The sequence below is a fragment of the Trichoplusia ni genome, chromosome 15 (genome assembly GCF_003590095.1).
Source record: "Trichoplusia ni isolate ovarian cell line Hi5 chromosome 15, tn1, whole genome shotgun sequence".
In the NCBI taxonomy this organism is placed as follows: Eukaryota; Metazoa; Arthropoda; class Insecta; order Lepidoptera; family Noctuidae; genus Trichoplusia; species Trichoplusia ni.
Window position 1 is genome coordinate 8,878,511 of NC_039492.1, and position 21,929 is coordinate 8,900,439.

At 36.6% G+C, this 21,929-nt stretch overlaps 3 protein-coding genes across 4 annotated transcripts in view; 2 read left to right on the forward strand and 1 right to left on the reverse strand.

The window, feature by feature from the left end:
• The window catches only part of LOC113501544 (ataxin-1-like), a 31,429-nt gene extending 22,741 nt beyond the window's left edge, over positions 1 to 8,688 (forward strand). Inside the window, exons 2-4 of the mRNA XM_026882731.1 lie at positions 3,778 to 4,184; positions 4,310 to 4,543; positions 4,814 to 8,688. Of these exons, the coding sequence (XP_026738532.1) occupies positions 3,786 to 4,184; positions 4,310 to 4,543; positions 4,814 to 5,107 (927 nt within the window). The 5' untranslated portion in view covers positions 3,778 to 3,785 and the 3' untranslated portion in view covers positions 5,108 to 8,688. The remainder of the gene's footprint in view (positions 1 to 3,777; positions 4,185 to 4,309; positions 4,544 to 4,813) is intronic.
• A 1,587-nt stretch (positions 8,689 to 10,275) lies between these two features.
• Positions 10,276 to 16,059, reverse strand: LOC113501202 (anamorsin homolog). 2 transcript variants are annotated; one of them, XM_026882271.1, is made up of 5 exons: positions 15,633 to 16,058; positions 15,221 to 15,450; positions 14,181 to 14,346; positions 12,066 to 12,172; positions 10,276 to 10,481 (listed from the first exon to the last, which is right to left on the reverse strand). In XM_026882271.1, the coding sequence occupies exons 1-5, from the start codon at positions 15,775 to 15,777 to the stop codon at positions 10,377 to 10,379; spliced, it is 753 nt and encodes a 250-aa protein (XP_026738072.1). In that variant the 5' UTR covers positions 15,778 to 16,058; the 3' UTR covers positions 10,276 to 10,376. The 2 variants fall into 2 exon arrangements, with proteins under 2 accessions (XP_026738072.1, XP_026738073.1); XM_026882272.1 differs by lacking the exon at positions 10,276 to 10,481 and adding an exon at positions 11,590 to 12,007 and having other exon boundaries at positions 12,044 to 12,172; positions 15,633 to 16,059.
• A 243-nt stretch (positions 16,060 to 16,302) lies between these two features.
• Positions 16,303 to 21,731, forward strand: LOC113501203. Its single transcript, XM_026882273.1, has 3 exons — positions 16,303 to 16,464; positions 17,929 to 18,078; positions 21,086 to 21,731. The coding sequence occupies exons 1-3, from the start codon at positions 16,381 to 16,383 to the stop codon at positions 21,206 to 21,208; spliced, it is 357 nt and encodes a 118-aa protein (XP_026738074.1). The 5' UTR covers positions 16,303 to 16,380; the 3' UTR covers positions 21,209 to 21,731.
• Positions 21,732 to 21,929: the final 198 nt, after the last annotated feature.

Consider the following 21,929-nt stretch of genomic DNA (forward strand, 5'->3'; position numbering starts at 1 on the left):
GCATTCCCGGTTGGACGCTCACGACAATTAATTTAATAAGTAATGAAAATAGAAATGTTTGCAATCGCGCACAAGATTTGATTGCTCAGTCAAGCTAATTATACAGATAGCTCTGTTTGTATTGTCTTCGTTATTATTTCTACAATTTGTGTAGGAACGTGAGATACTAATTATCTTTAAGTTTTTATTAATTTATTCATCGGTTTATTGTCTGAAACAACACTGACCAGCTTGCTGAAAATCAAAGCAAAACTGTTTATTTTTCCAAACAACGCTTCAGTATTTCCTAAACTTTTAATAAAACTAACTTGGTGTAAACAGATGTTTGATAAACATCCCAGTCAGTCGAATCAAGCGTAAAGTCAAAATAATCCGAGTACCCGAGCATTTGTAAGGTTGAGCGGCGCGGTGTGCGTGTGGGGGTGGGTGGTTGTAGGAGAAGTGGGGTAACCGGGGGAAGTGGGGTGGTTGTGATGGCGGCCGCTGTAAGACGCGGCGTGAATGGCGGCGGCAAGGTCAGGGGCGTCGGAAGTGGGTTACGGGCGGCGCCCTATCGACCGCCGCCGCCCGCCACCAGCGCCCGCCACGCCGCCTAATAACACCATACTGTTATTATCCTACTACTTTTTAAATACTCGTAACTTTTTCGCGTATTGCGTTGTTTGTAAATTTAACATACTTTTTCTCGCTTTGAGGAATTAACATTGAAACATATTAAAGCCGTTGGTTGTTTAAACTGCATATAAACTATCTACTTATGTCTAATGGTACAATATGCTTGAATAGAGATTTTTTAGAAATATTCTATCAATCATAATCGCAACAGACCAGTGACGTCATATTGAATACTTCTCGATGCTATAAGAGAATGCGGTCTAGTGGTCGTTATTGAAATAAAAAAGGAAAAAGGTTGACAAATGTTTTAACAAATAATAATTAGCTGAGCGTTACGGCGGCCATGTTGAAGGCGTGATGTAAGCGCTTCCGCCGAGAATCGTTCGCGAATTTGGCTCGCCATTCATACGCGGTTTTTTAGTTCGCGGCCGGCGAACTCGCGGCCTTGCTGCCTGCGCCTACGTCCATACGACCAAACCGACAGACAGCGTTCCACAAAATCTAAATTAGAACGCACTTAATTTATTTATACTTACATATTTTTATTATATCCCGATGATCAAACGGTATTTACGTATTCGGCCTCTGGAACTATTTAAAGGTCACACATACCGACAAGAAACAGTGTGATAAATATCCTCATTCAGTCGGCCGTTGAAATAAACGGCAAAAAACATGAATCAAGTTTTTTGCAACGTGATTATGATTTCTGTCATGTCTAGAACTTGATTTAAACTATATTTTTAGCATTGTAATAAAAAAAATATATTTGTCTATCATTGTTGTAAGAACTAGCTTTGATATTTATTGTTAAATACGTTTGAAAATAGTCGGCTGTCAGCAATATGGCGTTCGTTGCGCATCGTTCCGACGCCTAACCGTGGCTAAGAGCTAATTGACTTGAATTTTTAAAGCCTTAGTCACGTCTCTTCATCTCTCATTGTTTTCGTGAGTCACAGTGGCAATGCGATCTCGTTTCCTCGTTCACGAAATTTAACTTCACACCGCACACGTACGTTATTTATATGTGTAAAGTAAAAACTTCACGCTTTTAAGTATTACGTAACAAAATTAAGTATGTGTGTAATTTTGCACACATTACATGCGTTATGTGTTGACTGTGTTGAGAATGCGATACGAAGCGAAGGCGTAATGTATTCATACTCTATATTGTTTCTCGATTTTCCATGAAACCAGATAAGGAAAATAAGTTGCCTTTGTACACTAACTACTTTATCTGATGTTTTCTTAACTTGTCATTGTTATAAAATGAGCAAGAATTTTTCTAAAATGGAATGACTTAGGTCTTTTTCGGAGTGCCTAAAACCGTTTCACTCGGCAAGGCCGCGATAGATTCGTGACTAAGCTTAGAAAGCCTACTTGTGTAATATTTCGATTCCTATCGAGTTTCACATCTTTGGATGGCTTTTATCAGTAAATAATTGAGTAACTTTTCCAAGAATATCCAAACAGTAGCAAATTAACATTCACGGAATCTGTCAAGAATACTTAAATAATAAATTATTATTCTCGTATTCTATGTCAATTTAAGCTTCTGTGTTGTGGAATCGAATTTTCTTTTATTAAAATTACTGACAATGATGGTCCAACAGCTGTTTTTCCTTTTTGTTCTTTTACGGCGTGCGTGACAGTACGTAAGTGCGTAGTATACTCGCTAACAAGATTTTGTATATGTATAGAGCAGTCATCCCCTGCAGTGAGAGAGGTATGCTAACTCGAAAAGAGCTTATTGTTTGCGCAGGTGCGTCGGCGCATTCTTTGTTCTTTAAATTATCGCCTGCAGCACTAACGCAATGGAATGTTGACGACCCCTCAAGTTATACGCATTTCCTTCCGAGTAATTCGTCTTAATATTTATTTAACGATTTCTCGATTTTCAATACACATGGGCTTTTTAAAAAATATATGCGTACAAAATTAAAGATGGCTGACATGACATCGTTCTTTTTCGACAATACAATAACTACACCAATAATTCTTTTGTTACAATGTTAGTCCATTAAAAGATTAACGGTACTTGGACAGATAACACTTGAAACGTATATTTAACATTAAGAAACTAATAGGCATAGTGTACAAATTTCAAACAAAGTGGAAAAATATTTACTTTCGTGTGTACACGTGTTTCATGTAATCGTGATAAGTATCCAAACAATTGAGAAACAGTTGTATCGGTATTGAGATAACCTTGTGTTAAACTTACGTCTGCTTGAAATTAGAAGTTATTTATCTCCAATATTGTTGCTGCGCTTACTGCCTAACTGTTTCACTTTGCGTAGTAGTTTATTAGGTACATAGCAACGAAGAATTAAAAGCTTCGAGTGTTTTACTTAGGAGTTATAGTAATAAGCGTTCATTACTTTAAATGCTGTGGAATTAAACCAATCGAATCGCTCAAATCAATGGCTTTTTGATGAGCTGAATTCTGAATTGGTTTTATCTTGGTTCATTAAAGTACTTATAATTGAAGAGGAGAGACAAAACATGAATGTACTAAGCTGGGGAGCAACAACTTACATATTATCATTATTAACGTTTATTTTCCACCAGTCCAGTTGGTACTGCTCGGGTAGTGCGTACTGGCAACGATAAAGCAACAAAGATCGTTTTATGTGATGGTAGACCGTACCCTAAAAATAGAACTAAAGCGGTGTTTATACGACAGACTAGTACACGTCATGTGGCGTGCACACTGAATTACTAACTTTTATGTACGTGAATAAAATCTATTTATAATGTTGACGTCGGCCGCTCCACATTCTTATCTTGTCGCGATACTAAAGACTCGAGCAATCTAACGCAGATGCTGGACGTTTACTTACTCACAGCCCATGGACGCGAAGACTTCTGAACAATCTCAATATTAATCAGAGTGCTAATGTTTCCACGCTCAACGAGTTTAACGAGGCAATATATTATTATCTTATTACAATGCAGATGTTGACATGTGAACAACCTAAATTAAATGTAGATACAATGTTTGATATCTTAATATCATTTCTGGCTACGTTAGCGCAATGTGGGGTACGCGTGCCTGTTTCTTACGCGCCATCTTTTTTGAATGTCTGCCAATGTTTTCCTGCTTAATTCATTGATGAAAATATCGACAAGATAATTAACAAAGACGTTGTTTGATTCCAGCCCGTCCGATGATCTCAGCGAGTCTCCCCGGCGAGGCGCTGGCCCAGCTGGGGCAGCTCGGGCAGCTGAACCTGTACCCGCCGCCGCAGGCCGGCATGACGCCCGAGTTCCTCGCGCCGCCGCCGCGGCCGTACGCCCGGTACGCGCCGCGGCGGCCGCGGGACGCCATGCCCGCGCCGCCCGCGCCCTCCGCGCCCCCGTTCCCCTCCGTGCCCGGTGCATACGCACCGTTCCTGCCGCACCCGGCGTCGTACGCGTCCTACCTGTACCGCACGCGAGCGCCGCAGCAACCGCCGCCGGCCAACTACCCATTACGGCCGCGAGCCACCTCCGGCTTCGTGCCTCCTGCGCCTGCGCCGCACTCACCGCCTATGTCAGCACCAGCGCCTGCTCCGCCTCCAAGAGAGGTAACTATCCACATTTTTATGAAATTTACAATATTCTTTTGTTTAAAACGAAGAGGTAAAACGCATGAAATTAAATCTAAAAATCAATATGCCCTGAAACTTAACGATTTCTTTGCTGATTCCAGGAACCCCCAACGTCCCCCGAGCGAGGAGCGCCTGCGCCGTACTTCTGCCGCGGCGCGTTGATCCGGCTCGAGGACGGCTCGCTGCGGCGCGTGGAGGAGATGCGGACGGAGGACTTCGTGATGAGCGCTGACCGCAGCGGCGACCTCGCCCTCACGCAGTGCACGCTGCTGCGGCTCGACGAGCGCGGCGACCGCCTCGCGCTCACGCTCACCTATGATAGGAACCGCTCGCAGGTAATTAGCATCTTTTTTATCATCACGCTTAGTCCACTGAGCTTAAGAGAAATAATATATATCTGATTGCATTAGCTCAGAGTTGGCTCTGAGCTAATGCAATCAGATATATATTATACCCACTCTTTCTTACGTCCAATTCGACACCTCGCACACTTTAAGTTTTGTTACGCCTGTAGATCTGTAACTAATATCTAGCTTGTCAGATCCCCTTGAATTTGGAAAACCAAAATATGAGTTTTATTAATGCTTTTTTTATTTGAATTCCAGGTGGAGCTGGAATCAACGGTAGAGCACCCGTTCTTCGTGTACGGGCGCGGCTGGGCGTCGTGCAAGCCGGAGCGCACGCTGGCGCAGTACGGGCTGCGCGTGCAGCGGCTGCAGGTGGGCGACGTGTGCGTGTCGCTGGTGGCGCGGCGGCACGCGCCCGCGCCCCCGCCCGCGCCCCCCGCGCCCCCTCAGACGCACCCCGAGAACCTCAGCGTCAAGGAGGACGCGCGCAAGCGACGCTGGTCCGCCTCCGACGTCGGCGAGGACAACCCTCCGGCCCTCAAGAAACGCTGAGACGTAGCCACGTGCAAAACCTTCGTATTCGTATTTGGAGGAGAACTGTCTTGATCGTGTTGTGATCGTTGCAACTCGCTACTCGTTACTGACTCAGTTACGTTTTAGTGCCGAACCTGCTGAATTCTAAGTGGAATGGACAGTGGAAAGTGTTATGAAGGTTGACTTCCTCGTAGGAAGGGTGTGTAGATAGATAAACAAACGGCCCCAGTGAGTTCAGTTGCATGTCGCGGCATGCACTACTGTTTTATGTTTATTTGCGCGGTTTCTGCAGCGATCGACAGTCCATAATGGTACGCTTATGAAATTCTATTTGGAAACTCTAGGTGCTTTTTACTGTCGGGTGCTTCTGTACGCGTTCGTGTACGATGTTGTAAATAATGTATGTAACTTAGATTGAAGTTGAACGTTACGCTCCATGACTAACTCAATGTGTCACAAAAGGGAAGGGATAGCGGTGTCCCCCGACACCGCACGTTCACAAAGTTCTGATTCCTCTATGGTACACGAATGATATACTATGATATACGGCATACAAAGTAAAACGCTTTAGACATACTTACACGACAAACTTTAAACCATATTATATTTTATAATCCACCAACATGGAGTTAAAACATTTTCTAAATAATAAGCACAAAAATAACCATGTGTAAGTTTGTACCAGATCTTAAAGTAGGTTAGATATTGTGATAACCAATGAGATTTTATCGCCAGTCTGAACGGACACGTGGCAATGCATATATAAACAAAACAAAAGGTACAATGAATGTTAGATGTAGGTAGTAGTAATGGGCTGACGTGTGCTTAAATCTCGACTGATTCCTTTCTATACGAGTATTCTGAATTATGTTTGTTCAGGACGCAGTCAGGTCAGAGTTCCATTCTCCTCCGATGGTTGTGACTGCAGACATATCCATGACGATGTAATTGTCGAACGTGTCTCCGCGTGGCATCGCGTAGCTCAACTGTGCTGGCAAACTCTTCTGACAAATAATTTGATCTAATATAAATGTTGATAATTGATAGTTATATATTGTAAAATAAAAATTGAAATATGTATAATGATCATGGTTATATAGATGTCATCTCTATTGCTTTTGACGTCCATGTGTGATACACATAACTTTTCTATGAGAAGATGTATACATAATAAACACACAGTCTGTGATATTTTGTAGTTATTGGTCAGAGTAGGTATGGAGTATTGCTTGAATAAAAGAAATATATGTTTTAGACTAATAAGTGCGTTATTGGTAAGAAAATGTATAGATGTTGTATACTCAAAAATGAAACGCTGGAAAACTAAAAGTTCAACAAATACAAACATAACATGTAGCGTCTGTGATTGATATACATATATCGTTATGTAAATAACGACCAATGCATGGCCATATCAAAATCAAATTAATTTTATATAAATACTAAGTCAAAAACATAATTTTCATATTTGCTTGAAATTGAAATCGATGTATTGTTGGCATAAAAGTTTATTTCGAACAATTACGTTGTCAGATGTAAATGAGTCATGGATGTTCTACAAATCTATCGCACTCGGTGATAAGACAGATAAGAAGAGTGTACTGTGTGTGCGACTGTACGACTGCACGCAGAGTACGCGTACACTCGGTCACACTCGAATGCGGAAGTAAAGGGTACGGACAGTTAGGTTCGCGAAGGGTAGTTTCATTGTACCGCAAATGCTACGTGCTATTAATCATTATTGTGTTAAACGATAACCGACGACCATAGAATACGGACACCTCATCGACGGCGGAAGGTGTTGTACAAAAGTTAATAATTTGTTGTATAATGTATGTAATTCTAGTTTTATCGTCTTTATATTAATATTTGTAATTGTAATGAAAGATCTCATTTTATTAATCGGTATTTTCTAACAAGGCGCTTTCATTAGATCATGACTAAGCCTACCTCACAAACTATATGACTAGTGTCTCGCGGCGCGGCGACGTCACGCGCGAGCCGGTCGCTATCAAGTCTAAACAAGATCTCAATTTGATGAAAATAAACTTTTGAAAAGACTGGGACGCTTTACTGAATGTTGTGGGATTGTAGTTTCTTTGAAGATATTACTTAAATTATGAGATAGGAGCATTTATTTGTGGGCGCGAGTCGTTCCCTCGTCACTGAAGCTCCGCATCAACGCTGGACAATCATTTAGTACAAAATTCGTTACAAAAAGTATTATTTCCCAAAATCCAAATTCAGAAAGTATTAATTTAATTTCAAAAAGGTGCTATATTATTTTTATGGACGTAAATCAGGCACAATCATGATTGATATTATAGAGAAAATTTTGTTAAGGAGTACTATGTTGTAATAAGCCAATCCATTGTATAATATTGGCACAATCGATGTTCTTCCGCGCCTCCTAGTAGATTTAGTGAGTCAATTATACGTTAAAGTATCGTTATGTGTAGGTACATATTCAGTCAGCACTTGTTACTTGATTATATGCTACACTATTAAGGTGTATAATATTTACCATCAAATTTATTATGTGAGTCGATGTTTGTTGTAAATTGTATTAATTAGACAATATGCAAATGTTGTTTGCAATACGTTTGATTCCGTCATATAGATTCGTTATACGTAAACTAGAGGCTGACATTAATAACAGTGACGATTGTTTGCAAGAAATTAACAGCGAATATATCTATTCCATTAAAATCCTTCCAGTGAGAGTTTATTATAAAAGTCGTATTATGACTTAAAACAATGGCGGTCGTTTTATAGATTTTTATGAATGTAATCCGAGATTACTATAGCCGACGATCCACCAACAGATTTAATCCTAAGACTGACATCAGCTACAAGTTACTTGCGTTGCAAACAATCCTAACTCTTATGATGGCAATTTCTTCCGTTTACAGACTTTTATAAATATCTACATTTCACATTCTGTTTCTTCCAAGACTATTTACTATGAGTGTTGTTTGTGGGAGACACGTCTCTAATTGTGATTGAACGATATTTAGGTGTTACAGATATAGTGACAATAGTTTATAATGTATGAAGAGAGATTCATAATGTTATAGTTGTTGCCAAGTTCAGGCATGGCCAGTAATGGTCCGTAGACCGCGAGGCGGGGGTGTGACCCTCGCCGAGCAACAGTGACACAAAGTGATTGTGCCATCCTTAACAGATTTTCAATATTTTAGTAATCCACTGCTATTGTGTTGGAGTTGTTGTAAAACATTTCAATGATAGCCATAAACTTAGAGGACATTTTACCGTGGAAAGTCTTACAATCAGGGACATAGCTATATCCGTGGAAATTCCAGAACCAAAATTGTACCAGGTTTGTACACTTTCCAATGTAATAGCGTACAGTAGAGAACAGGAAATGTTGTGTCATTTAAATTAATAGATAAATAACTATAAAAATTGTTATTATATGACAGATATCGCAAAAAAATATATATGTATATTTTATTGTATAGCGGAATGACTACTATTCAGATTTATTGTAAATGGAAAAATGTTATAGATCGAAATATGTTAAATAAGTTAACTGTTTGTAAAAAGAAGAGAAAATATGTATAATTGAATATTTGCTATTTTATTGTTTTATTTTACATCCTAATCCGATAACTGGTATTTCAAAACCTTTGACTTAGAGGCACAAAATTGAGTTGCAATAACTCTTGAAATCTTCAGTCTATCCTTGCTAAACTGATAACAGGAAATCGTAGGCAAAATACGACAGCCTTTCTACGTTAAGGTCTAACCAGCTATAAGGACAGAATCTAAAATAAGTTTACGATACGGAAATTAGTTGACCACAACCTAGTTTCTGAACAATAACAATATATATATCGGTATATATGGGTCACTACAAATAAACTTCCTGCCTATACCGCCGTACAAATGTAGAGGCTACGAACAATACCATTTCAACGAGAGCTAACGCTCAGGACTCAATATAAGTTGAGCTACCAACGGTGCAGTATTATCCATAAGGCACTTTAGGCCAGTGCCTAGGGCCCACCACTAAAGTAGGCATCTAAAAAAAAGCTCGATATTTTTTCACTGATGAAAATAACTTGAACCAAGGGGGCCACCACTCCTTTGTTGCCTCGAGGCCCCTGGACCCCTAGATCCGGCCCTGGTTACCAATGTGTCACACGTCGAAAACACGACGGACGTCATCAAGGTACTCTAATTTATTTAAACCTTTTTTACCCAGGGAAATCCTCATTAACTTTCTCCACCCCGGAGGGAGATTATGCCTCTTATCGGTTAAAGACACCAAAGTACATTCTCTTGTATCTGAGATTACAGATTACCTAACATAAATAGTTGATAATTTTACATAACACCTAGGTTCTGGTGTCTCACGTTTGGGCATAGAGCCTCGAGCGAAATGCTACCATACCTCCTATCTTAATTTAATAATAATAATCTCGATACGTAGATGTAAGGTAACTTCTATTTTTTTTTATCTAAATTGTTTATATTTGTTTGCAATTCTTTTTAAATTTTATTCAGTTTCGCATTTGGCGCAAATGTTTTAATTTAGTGTGGAAACTGTTCTGGATTGAGTACTGTTTATTTTGTATGTATTTTATTAACTATATTACATCTGTTTGTTTCCCAAATAAAATAAAAATAAAAATAAAAATAACTACATTATTATTGTTAACACTTGGAAAAGGAGTATGTTAATACAATGTAAGTTGCGCAGAAAATATCAAAGTTAGTGCATTAAATAGTATCTACTAACAAACTTTTGGAAACTAACAATTTGGAAAGAAAAATGAACACTAGCCTGGTAGGTAATACATATTGACATATGTATATACAATAAAAAAAACTAGCATCACTACACTATTTGAATAATTACCAAACTACTTTTCAGCGTATGATTACAAACTAAATTTAATCTATTAATGTCTACGTATTTTAGTGTATTCAACGTCAACCAAGGGCAGTTGATTAAAACTTTAGGAAACCATATTTGTCCTCTTAGTAATATAGACAACCATTTCTGCAAAAAAGAGGTTGAATAGAAAATCTGGTCATCAAACCAGTGAGAAGCATCAAAAAGTGATGTTCACTATAAAAAACAACTGGCGGTTGTTAGTTAACTTGACAGCAAATTAAGTTGCCAGTCAAAACAGGGGCCGGGTGCCAAATAAAAATAATTTTACAAATAGCACTTATTAATTTATTGAAAGCATAGAATCAAAACTGTTATACATACTAATACTTAGTACTGGGTCTAAAGTGAGATTGTTCATGTAGTTTATATATCGGAGTTGAGATCGAGCTTCACCTTTTCACCCGGCTTGAAGGCGGGCATGCCCAGGTAAGGGCACGTCGCGCAGCGGAATGCGTCACCAAGGTAACACTGGAAAGAGTACAATTTATTATTAAAATATAACCGTATAGATAATAAATTCACAATAACATAAAAGAAATAGGTGTTGTACAAATTGTTTTGTTAACGATTTTCTTGCTCTACTGTAATGTGAAATTTTATAAGTACTTTATGGGAATATAGATTGCATAACTAGGTTTAATCGATCCAGATAAGCAGAAAACCATGTACCTTTATTTATTTATATGTTACAACATAATATATAAGAAAATAAAGACCACTGTCTAAGCTTAATTTTGTTAGTAGTTGGGCAGGTACATAAAGGAAAGTCATTTAAATATAAACATTATCGTCAGCACTATGAATGAATTAACGCCGGCATTATACTGGTCTGGCATTTGGCAATCAACAACATCAATAAACACGTATAGTGATAGATCAATCTCAATAACAGATTCCGTAAAGTTGCCAAAAGATGATTGCATTTTTTTTTAATATATAACGTTGTTGGACAATATTCACACAACGCCATCTAGTCTTAAATTAAGCAGAGCTTGTGTTATGAGTACTAGACAACTGATAAACATACTTATATAGTTCTAAATTCATACATATTATAGATAAATTACACCCAGACACAGAACAAATGATCGTGCTCATCACACAAACATTTGTCCTGGGTGGGAATCGAACCCACGACCTCCGGTATAGCAGTCAGGGTCACTAACCACTAGACCAACAGGCCAGTCAATGCAATCATTTTTACCATCATCATCCTAGCCTTTTTCCAACTATGTTGGGATCAGCTTAAGGTCTAACCGGATGCAGCTACACTTCTCCTCAACCCTAGTACCTGAGCAGCACGGTACCTTAGAAAACTTCAAAATTCATTGTCATGCCCAAATGGCAAAACTACTGAATCTATTTCGATGAACGATAGTTTAGCGTCAGTCATGCCTATGATCAATATGAACACAGTTCCCTTTTCCGCGACATCTAACTTTAAAGCCTACATAGTCGCGGTCAAAATCTATCAATACCAACGTCTACCTGGTAAATGGTAGATTTGTGTTTTACGGAAACAGTGATTCATCATTTAAGGTGATCTTGTCTATTATGTATAAAGCACGCAAGCGTATTTAGATTAACCTTGTGTGCGTGATCATGAACTACTTTATTTCTTGTTTCGTTCAGTAGACTTTTTTGTAATTCATTTATTAGCAGGTATTTTAGATTGGCCCCGGGCAGACTAATGGTATTGTTTGCGTCCATTCAATATTGTAAATCCTTTACTATTTAGAATAATTATTGGCGATAAATTTATTTACGAACAGTGCGCAATATAATGAGTTGCATTATAACTTTAAGTATAATTTCTTAAGTGTTTTTAAAAGGTCTTATGGGATTGTTACTGGACAAAGCTAATGTGTATTGCGCTGTCTCGCTTTAATATTACTTTAAGAGATGACTTTAGGCCCGCTGAACTGATTAGCTTTTGCTATATTCGTAATTCATTATAGTCATTTGTCGTGAATCAAATTGTTTCTTTTTTACTAATGTTCACGAGTGCGCCACCTGACTCTAAGCTGCTACAAGTATTTTGTAGATACTCACACTTCCACAAGAGGATTTCGGAGTCTCCTTGACCTCACCCCGCAGTTCCTCAGCCAGGCCACAGGAACAATCCGCACACGCTTTTCTCTTGCCAGTAGTCGCACACACTGAAAATGAACATCACACTAATATTATGGAGGCAAAAGTTTTAGTATTCATGTTAGTGTGTTTGTTATCCATTCACGCTCAAACGGCTAAACCACTTTACAACACAAATGGTACTTTTTAATTGTTGGTAACCTCGCGGGGCGCAGTATATGCAGTTGATAAAATGGAACAATATGACAATAACGACAAGCGGATATTAAAGATAAGATTGATGCATCTTCAAAAGGCAGATGCATTAAGACTATCTAACTTGCAAGAACATCGTGACAGCGAACATATTTTGATACCAGAGATAAAATATGATTCGCACGTATACGTTGCGCTCTTGCATAGTCATGACGTATTATATATTTTCATTCGTGAATTTAAGCTATAACCGCATAATGAATCGATCACAGGTTAAGCCACGAAGTTCAACGAGTTCCTCCGTGTTTCGGAAGGCACGTTAAATTGTGGGCCCCGGCTGTTATTCCTACATCTTTGACAGTCGTTAAAGGTAGTCAGAAGCTGAAAAGTCTGACAACCAGTCTAACCAAGGGGTATTTTGTTGCCCAGGTAACTAGGTTGAGGAGATCAAATATGCAGCCGCTCCTTGTAAAACATTGGTACTTAGCTGAGTCCGGTTAGACTGGAAGCCGACCCCAACATAGTTGGAAGAAGGCTGACACTACAGGGCAGACATCTTTATTTACATACGGACTGTTGGCGTATTAACTTATAATGCAGGAAACCGATACCAACATTGCTATGGGAAATGACACAGAAGTAGTCTATATTATTGAAAACAAGTCGTGAGACGTGAGATATTCTATCATTTTCAGTACAGAATACAGTTTTAACAATAATTGTATGTTACATGTATAATGAGCATAGTTCACAGCATACTCTATGAGATGCTTATGTGTTGATCTAGTATAAAGAATGGACACATTTAATATGACGTATGGTGTATACTATTCAGTCATGAAAACATAGTCGACTTATGAGACGACCATTCATAAACATACTGAGCATTTAAAGTCACAACTTCACAAATCAAAAGTACTAATGATTATCATTCAGACTTATTTGTAAAAATGACATTTCAAATGACAGGTAACATGAGTTTCCTTTTATAAAAACAAACTCGTTTGTCAAGTTCTAACTACAGTGCCATTGACCTTACATGAATGGGCTGCGTCATTAGAACTCGGAACACAAAACCTCAACCTAATCATTGTGAGCCAACACGGCTCGGAACACAACACCTCCACCTGTGTGATGTTGTTTTGTTATCAAGATAAGACGTGCGCGGACAACAACTGATAAGCAATTATCAAGTATTTATATTATGTGCTACAGAGTAATTTATATTTTAAGTTTTATAGTTAAACAAAATAATATTAAGATGGGCTTTTCAACTAATACAGTGTTAATTGATTTTTTTAACATATATAACTCTACATTTCGAAAAACACCTGACCTTTGTTAGCAATTAGAAATATGATGTTGTCTTGCTCAAAAATATGTTACAAATATTTTTCTGGGTGCATAACACTTTTACAATAATCTACTTTTTCTCTGTAGTAAGAAGTCAAATACTAACAGTGTTGTAATATTCTGACCCAGTTTCATAAACAATGTTCATTACATTGCATAATGAGTTTGTTATCATTTGGTATTAACAAAGGTCGTTCAGTATACTAGCTTTGTGCAGGCTTCGAATTGAAGTGTTTTTAAGTGCAAAGGGGATAAATAATACTGCTGGGCTTGAACATGTTGTAACTTTTTTTTATGTTTATCGGAGCAAGACAGAGAATAAAACATAATCTAGCGCTATGGACTACCACATTTTAAGCACTAAAGTGCTTTTGCAATCAGTACTCAGCACTCTTTCTTAATGTTAATGTTCAAATTGTGATGTATTTAGTAACCAAAACTGCATTTTGGTTACTAAATATACGGGGGAGGCCTATGTTCAGCAGTGGACGGCGATAGGCTGAGATGATGATGATGAAAACTGCATACCTCTCAGTGAGCTTTGGTCTGGTTTCTTCAGATCATTTTCATCCAGGAGTTGGTTATCATCAATGATGTCATCATCATTAGCACCAGTCCATGCTTCTTCGACCGTATCCTCAATTTTCCATACTGCAGGCTGGCCATTTAGTTTTAATGATGCTTTGGAACCAATCTAGAAAAATAAATAAATGTTAAATACAATTTCAATGATAGTATTAAACCTATTTAACAAGTGTTTCATTGCAACCAATGTCACTCTACTAACCAATCATAACTTTATGTATGGCATATGTCTATAAACTATGATTATAAAGACTGGGTACGATCAAAAACAAGAACTAAATAATTGTAATACAAATTAACATAACTATTCATTTTTTCTTAATAAAATATTTTATATGAAAGTAAGCACCGGTTTTAATTGTAACCCTACTATGGACAGGTTGATTAGTATGTGTACTGAGAGTTACAGAGCTAAGATTTTTTAAAGGATTCTCTTTCAATTAATAAACTTTTGACAACAGAAGTAATATAAACCTACAATTGCTCTGAGGATTTATTGAACTAAACAAATAACAAAATTTAGTTCTATTTTTATTCAAATGTAATGTTTTAATACTTGCTGAACAATCCTAAAATAATATTTGAACAAATAATGAAACTTAAAATCATGGGCATTCAAATATTTGGACATCTGTGTGTATTAAACAACAGTCTTGTTATGGATGGTATTATTTATTTTCACTGTATAATTAATCAATGTCAAAGAAATAGTTCAAAAGGTCAATGCATTAAATCTACAAAATATGAGGTTTGTGAAAAAAATATAGTTTGATCTGTACATAAATTAATTCATGAAAATTCATACCCAATTTCAAAGACTGTCTGTCATATACAAAAATTGGTAATTATTTCTTTAAATTCATGATATTGCTGCAACTGATCTCCTTACATTTACAGACTCATTTACTATTCTATACTATCATGGACTTCAGAAATCAGGCGATACGAAATTAAACTAAATTTGTGGATATTGTATGACTCACCTCAAATTTAGGTTTTTCAGCTAAATATAAATTGTCCGAAGACTTTGTGACATTAACAAATCCATTTAACTTGAGTGATGTGGTTAAATCTGTTTCATCTTTGAGAATGAGTTTGCCGCTGGGTTTCAGGAGTTTGACAATAATTGCCAGAATGTTGTCAGTGTGTTTCACTGTGTGGGGTGGCAGCCAGTTTGATAATACAGCTTCAAATGATGAATGAGGTCGGGATGCTGGAATAATCACAAATTATATCATTTAGTAAAACAAGATTGAATGAAAAATGGAAAACATTTGGCACAACTGATAATAAAAGTTGATAGTTACTCTTTGTTCTTACTCAAATTCAACAACAATAATATGATTATCAAAAAAATATTAAGGTTTAATGCGCACCTAGTATAAAAACACTTACATTCCGTTATCATTTCAGAGTTTTCCAGAACGACTGACCCATTTTTTATGACGGCTTTTATTTCTTCCACTAAATTGCTAATGCTGCTTTGGTTATCACTGTTCCAAATTACTAAAACGTTGTCCCCGGCCTTTACGTTATCCATTTTTGTCTATTATTCAATAAAACGTGTATAAATTACAGCAGCGATAAAGATCTTAACGATAAAATTAAGCTCAATACGGTCAACTATATCAGATTCGGCAAGGTAAAGACAATTAAAAACACACAACCAACAACACTTGTAGAAAAGTTAACGATCTATGATCAATATTAAAAATAAAATTCACTGTTATTCCGTGTATTCAACAATAAAACTTGTGCTGCAATGAGCAATATTGAGCGTTGAGCAGTATGAGTACAATGACATGAATGAATCCAATTTTTTGAATTGGCAGACTGACGTGATTTTAATGGGTATCCACAGATTGTGAAAACAGACTCAGTTCCAATCTACGCAGTTATGACTTGCTTCTGAAAACCGCCATTCAAAAAATAGTTTATGGATTAAGATTTTGTCATAACTTTAATTTGAAAAAGTATATAGACAAGAAACAAATTACGAATTAAAAAAGACGAAAAGCTTACCTATAATAAAATATTTATCCCCGCAACTTTTCAGTGCAACGAAACGTAGTCAACACTGTCAACACAAAAAATAAAATTATAACCTAGAATGATACACTCGTCTGTTTATATGTAAATAATAATGTTTTACGAAGCATTTCTGGCCGGTATATGGGCATCCGTTGGAAGTACCCTTGGAAAATTATCTGGTACCCCAAGCGTCGTAGTAAGTTATTTTGCATTTACCTAAATAACTAGCATCCTATTATCTTTTGTTTTAAAACCACAGACTTACAAGACTTATATTAAAATTTATTAAATCATTATTTTGGTTTTGTAAGTTTATTTGCGCAATGCATATTTATACTATAAACAATACTGGTACTGTCGAATGATTCATAATTGACGACCTAAATGTCGCACTAGATGAGATGTTAGCTTTGTAATACGAGTTCGATTCCCGCACTAATGAAAACTTAATACATTAAACAATCCCAGAGCTTTAGCAAACAGATCGATATTTTCACTTTTCAGGCATATTTTACCTAGTATTTATTCTATCTTTAGTAGTAATAACTTTGATTTGATCTTCGACGGCTGCCTATCATAATATAATAATCTATTTACGACGCCAGACTAGAGAATTCATTAATTCTGGTTTGCACTTAAGTAAACAAAAGATTATACATAATATACATTATTTTTTTCATAAATCATCAAACCTATAATCGTTATTACGTAAGGCACTTGAAAGCAGTGATAGTAAGTAGTATTTACTTACTACTGGTATGAACAAGCCACTATTGGGTGATTAGCGGGATTGTCCAAAAGGGTTACTGTGGCCACAGCACATAATAAACAAAGGAAGGATCACGGGTTTAAGTCAGTTAAAGTCTGACACTCTTCCGCACAAACCAAAGCCAAAAAAATGGCAAATATTTAATGTTTGTAAACTCTCCTTGGTTGCAACCAAGAGAACCAACGACCGAATGCCGAACACCACGCTGCGTTCCAAAACTGGGATTATAGACGTCGGCAAAAAGGCTGCCAGGCTAAAATGGGTTTGGGCAGGTCACGTCAGCCGCATGGACAGCGATCGTTGGGCCAAAGTCACCACTCTATGGGAGGCAGCGGATAGATGGTGTCGCCTTGGGCTACTGAAAGCGGTGGCGAGACGACCTTAACACTTACCGCGCGGGCTGGCCCAGAATAGTGAATCTTGGAAGGATTTTAGGGAGGCCTTTGCCCAGCAGCACACAGTGGGCTAGAGAAAAAACATCTCCATAACCCAAAAATTAAAATCCTTAGTACAGGCACGGTAATATGTAGTTTCGAATGTTATGATAACATTACCGTGGTACAGTGGTCGTTAAAAAATATACGTATCTAAAACGTGGGATTAAATCGTCACTTCTAATATTAGTATATCGACAGACGACAGTATCCACGATTTAGGAGGTGATAGACTAGTTTTGTCATCAAACAAACCGGACCCTTTGATCTTTTCATGACGAAATAGCTACTGACGCGTAATGAGCTCACAATTAAGGAATTCGTTTGATCCCAAACTGGTCGGGTACCTCCAAATGCCTCCTATATTTTATCTTGAATAAAGTTGGGTAGGTATTCAGCTTGCCATAACAATTAAAATGATTTTCATTCAATTTCAACTAAATATTTGTGTTAACAGGGCGACAGTTACCTCATATGGATATGTTTGCTCGCGTCAATGGTGTTAGTGAATACGTGGGGCGTCAGACACTACTTGCGATCTCTTGACGCGGCCTCCAACTCTGCAGCACCCACTGTCATTTCGGCAGCCTCCAGTTATGTCATTTCTGTAAGTAATTGTAAGGACGCCTAAGAGCCAGATGTTTCGTCATATACTCTGTCTGCGCAGTGTATCTCTTTGACGTCATATGACGTTACAAATACGTGAAGTGTGATTTTCGTGAATTTCTTCCATGCGTTATCAATGGAAACTAAACAACAATAATATAGCAGAAAACTATATTAGATCCTATGAAATTGATTATCGTCACCAAAGATTTTGATAAAATAAAATCTTATAAGATGGCCAGATCCTCCATAGTAACGTAATTAAACACTTACAAATTATAGACTATAAACTATAGTTGATGCGCCGTATGATGATATGCATCACAGTTCCCATATTGCTACGCAAATTTCTTTCAAACCTGTCAATCCGATTCCATTTCCTTTACGGACTTATTCGATATTTTTAATCAATCGATAATTTTTGTTAATCAACTTCACTACGATTGTCAATTATTATTATCTATACACGCATAACATCATACGGCGCGTCAACTATAGTATTGCAATTTTATTATGGAATAATATACTTCAAGTGACCCACAGTACAAGTACCTACAAGACTTGGAATGGATTCTATTGCATTTAGCAGTTCGGTTTTTCGCAGATGTAAATTTTTACGTTTAAGCTTGAGTAGACCTTAAAATTTATGTAATGTAAATATATTTTCTTAACTTTTGAACCCATGAAGTGGCCAGTAACCGCAATAAAAACATAGATAAAAATAGAACCACTTCAAAATGACGTTTCGTTGCATTGAAAGTAAATTTTAGGATTATGTCGAACGTTGCATTTTACAAATCAGGTATTGCAATGGTCATTATTTCTTCGACTGACGTAACTTTCCCAACAATGGCGATGATGTCAACTGGATTTAGTTGAAGGCGATCGAACAGGCAGCGATGAAATTCGCGCAGCGAGGATTTAACGAATTAACGTACCTTAATAATTATATGCATGTAGATGCGTTTTCTGTTCTGTGCGAGTATACCGATCCAATATTTTTTCCCAGCTAAAATATAAAGTAGATACAACGGGGCACACCTTCGGCGCACCTTCCATATTTGTATGATATATGAGTCAAACCAAATCGTGCCTTCTGTGCCAGCCAAGTTGCTCCAATTTTCACGTATATGATACACACGTTGTATCACTACAAAACCGTTGCGATAGGTATTTTGTCTGAATATTTTATAGACGGTGAAATAGAAATAAGATTCCGGAAGAAATATTTTCCTGCTATCGAGACCCCATATCCCATAGCGTTTTTCAAACGCGAAGTTTATTCTCGCACCCATCAATCTCGTTTTATTGATACAAAAAAGTCTTAAAAAGGAAGCCCAAGCTAAGTGCTTTTTCTGTGAATGACGCGCGTTCTGAAAACGCTATGCACTCGGTTTCCACGTGTGATCTATCCCATAATGAGTCTACGTATTAGAATATTCACTCCAAATAAAATGCCATAAAAGACTTAATACAAAATCAGATACAATGCGGATTTTAGATGCACCGTCAAAAGAATTGTGAATTTAATATAATTTTCGTCAAATTAATAATCCTCGTCTAAATAATAACATTTCTGTTGAGAGAAGCATCTGGCACAAATTATTATTAATAGTAGGTATCACAATAAATTAAAAGATTTTACAAAATAAATTAACAGTTTACTTTAAACACCAAATCTGTCAAAACAAATTTAGCGAGATTATTTATTGAGGACGACGAAGATAAATTTAAAAAGATTTTGCAAGTGTTGAGTTTGTTTCTTAATTAAGGACTAGGTTTATCAATCTTTGTAATTCACGAGAAAAATGGTGCGGATAACCGATAAAGCCTACATGTATACTGAGACGAACAATTTATTAAAATTAAATAAGTTAAGCTCGTTAAAAGCTAGGCACACCATTTTAAATAGTATTTGCCTAGAGTAAATGTGCAAGCTACTTTTCCCCGGCGTATTTCAAATAGAAGAAAAGCTTAAATCTTGTAAAGATCAAGTGGGGAAACGTGTGCAACTGACGATTCCAATTCCAAGAAAACGATTTAGACTCTAAAAGTAGTTCTCGTCTGATTTATAATGTACCTACGTGACTTTCGACTTTAAAATCTTGGAAGTTCATTTAATGTTCTTGTCTGAAACATGTCTAATCATAAAGTGATTTAAATTTAGTTTTTGCCATGAATTGACATTGCCAGTCCACTTTTGCAGAGCTGGGAAAAAAATAAACAAATAAGTTTTTTTTTAATTGCACCATGCTTTGTCGACTAATTTTTCTCCCCTGAGAAAAAATCCTAGGTCCACAACGTAGGCGTCTTAACCATTATACTAACCCTTAATTAATCTTAATTAACTGCAAAACTAAAATTATCCCTGTGGATCTCAAACTACCCAATTTATCGATATATGATATGTTATCGCGTGATATCCATAACATTCCTCACAAAATACGTTATTACTTTATTAGAGTTATTATCTGCCAGCGGCGACGTGAACCCATTATCCGATTCCCAATTACAAACCTCTAAATAATACGCTGAATAATCCAACTGTAAGTTTTTGCCGTAAATGGAATTCCAGAAACTTACACTGCCATTCGAAGTCATTAAACAACTAATTAATGTTATCGCTTAGCTTTCGGGCTATTCGACAAATATTCTTGGAATCCGAGCGGTTTTTGTTCTACTTTTTGTAGTTTCGAAATTTTAGGTCATTGAAAACTCTAACAATACGCTGACGAGGCTTTCTGAGGTGTGTGTGGTAGCTGCTACAAATCTTTCGGAAAACTATTCTATCAAAATGTGAGAGAATGCATTCCGAATGGTTTTATTTTATAAAATAAAAATCACTTTGTATATACTATTTTATATGAGAAATTCTTTGCTTCGTCGTCGCATGTCAATGTCTAAACTCTTCTTTCTTTAACTTTACCCGCAAATATTATGGCCTGAATATCTGTATTAAAAGTAGAAAAAAAACAATACAATTATTCATACTAATATCTTTTTTCCAGGGTGTTATAGGTATTGTGCTGTTCAAGGAAAGCTCGACAGTGCGGTGGTGGGCAGGTGCCATGCTGATTATTTTAGGACTAGCCTTAGTAGCACAACCGAGAACCAAGCTAAAAGCGACCTAAGTAGTAAAATGTAAAGTAGATATTTATGAATTTCCTGACATTATTTAATATAGCGAACTGATAAAGTTGAAGATGCTAAAAAAAAATGATTTTGAAAAGTAAGGACGGTAGGTACTGAACTTGACTTTTTCAGTGCCTCCCTTTCTCGTAAAAACAATAAAGATTCCAATAAAAACGATAAATAAATAGTAATAAATTAAGTCCAGAGTATTAACAAGATTTTGATGTAACATCAAAGAACTAAGTTTATTTTAAGGTTTTTGTTAAAAAGTATTTATTCTACAGAATTTCCTTTTGTGAAGTTTTTAAGAATTTCCTTAATCTTCGTAAATGTATTGAAAATCATTTTGTGATGAAACATTATGATGTTTTTTTTACTAACATATTGTGCTGTGTGTGTTGGTTTCCAAGAATCCATTTTGTGAATAGGTTTATTATGTTAAGAACATGTAAGGAAATGTGATAATATAATTCTGTTATTTATTTTGAGTGATTAAAAAGAATTTTAATCAATTGAGAAAAATATAAGATAATTGTACAAAATATACATATTTAACATAAAACACCTAAGTATTTGTTTTATTGCTTATAACTTACCAGACTACTGATAAAATTACATACTAGGTACTTTAGAGGAAAATATAATATGAGAAAATGTTTTACTTTGACATTAAGATATAATCCGCCTTCACCGAAATAAGATTTCTCCTCCAGTTTTTTG

Excerpts from the sequence above, each read along its gene's own strand:
- LOC113501202 (XM_026882271.1), bottom strand. The coding sequence starts at position 15,777 with ATGGATAACGTAAAGGCCGGGGACAACGTTTTAGTAATTTGGAACAGT. Across the intron at positions 15,451-15,632 it reads CTCTGAAATGATAACGGAAT|CATCCCGACCTCATTCATCA; the intron begins GTAAGTGTTTTT and ends TGATTATTCCAG. Across the intron at positions 12,173-14,180 it reads AGACCAAAGCTCACTGAGAG|TGTGTGCGACTACTGGCAAG; the intron begins GTATGCAGTTTT and ends GTTCATTTTCAG.
- LOC113501203 (XM_026882273.1), top strand. The coding sequence starts at position 16,381 with ATGTTTTACGAAGCATTTCTGGCCGGTATATGGGCATCCGTTGGAAGT. Across the intron at positions 16,465-17,928 it reads CTGGTACCCCAAGCGTCGTA|GGCGACAGTTACCTCATATG; the intron begins GTAAGTTATTTT and ends TTGTGTTAACAG. Across the intron at positions 18,079-21,085 it reads CCTCCAGTTATGTCATTTCT|GGTGTTATAGGTATTGTGCT; the intron begins GTAAGTAATTGT and ends TCTTTTTTCCAG.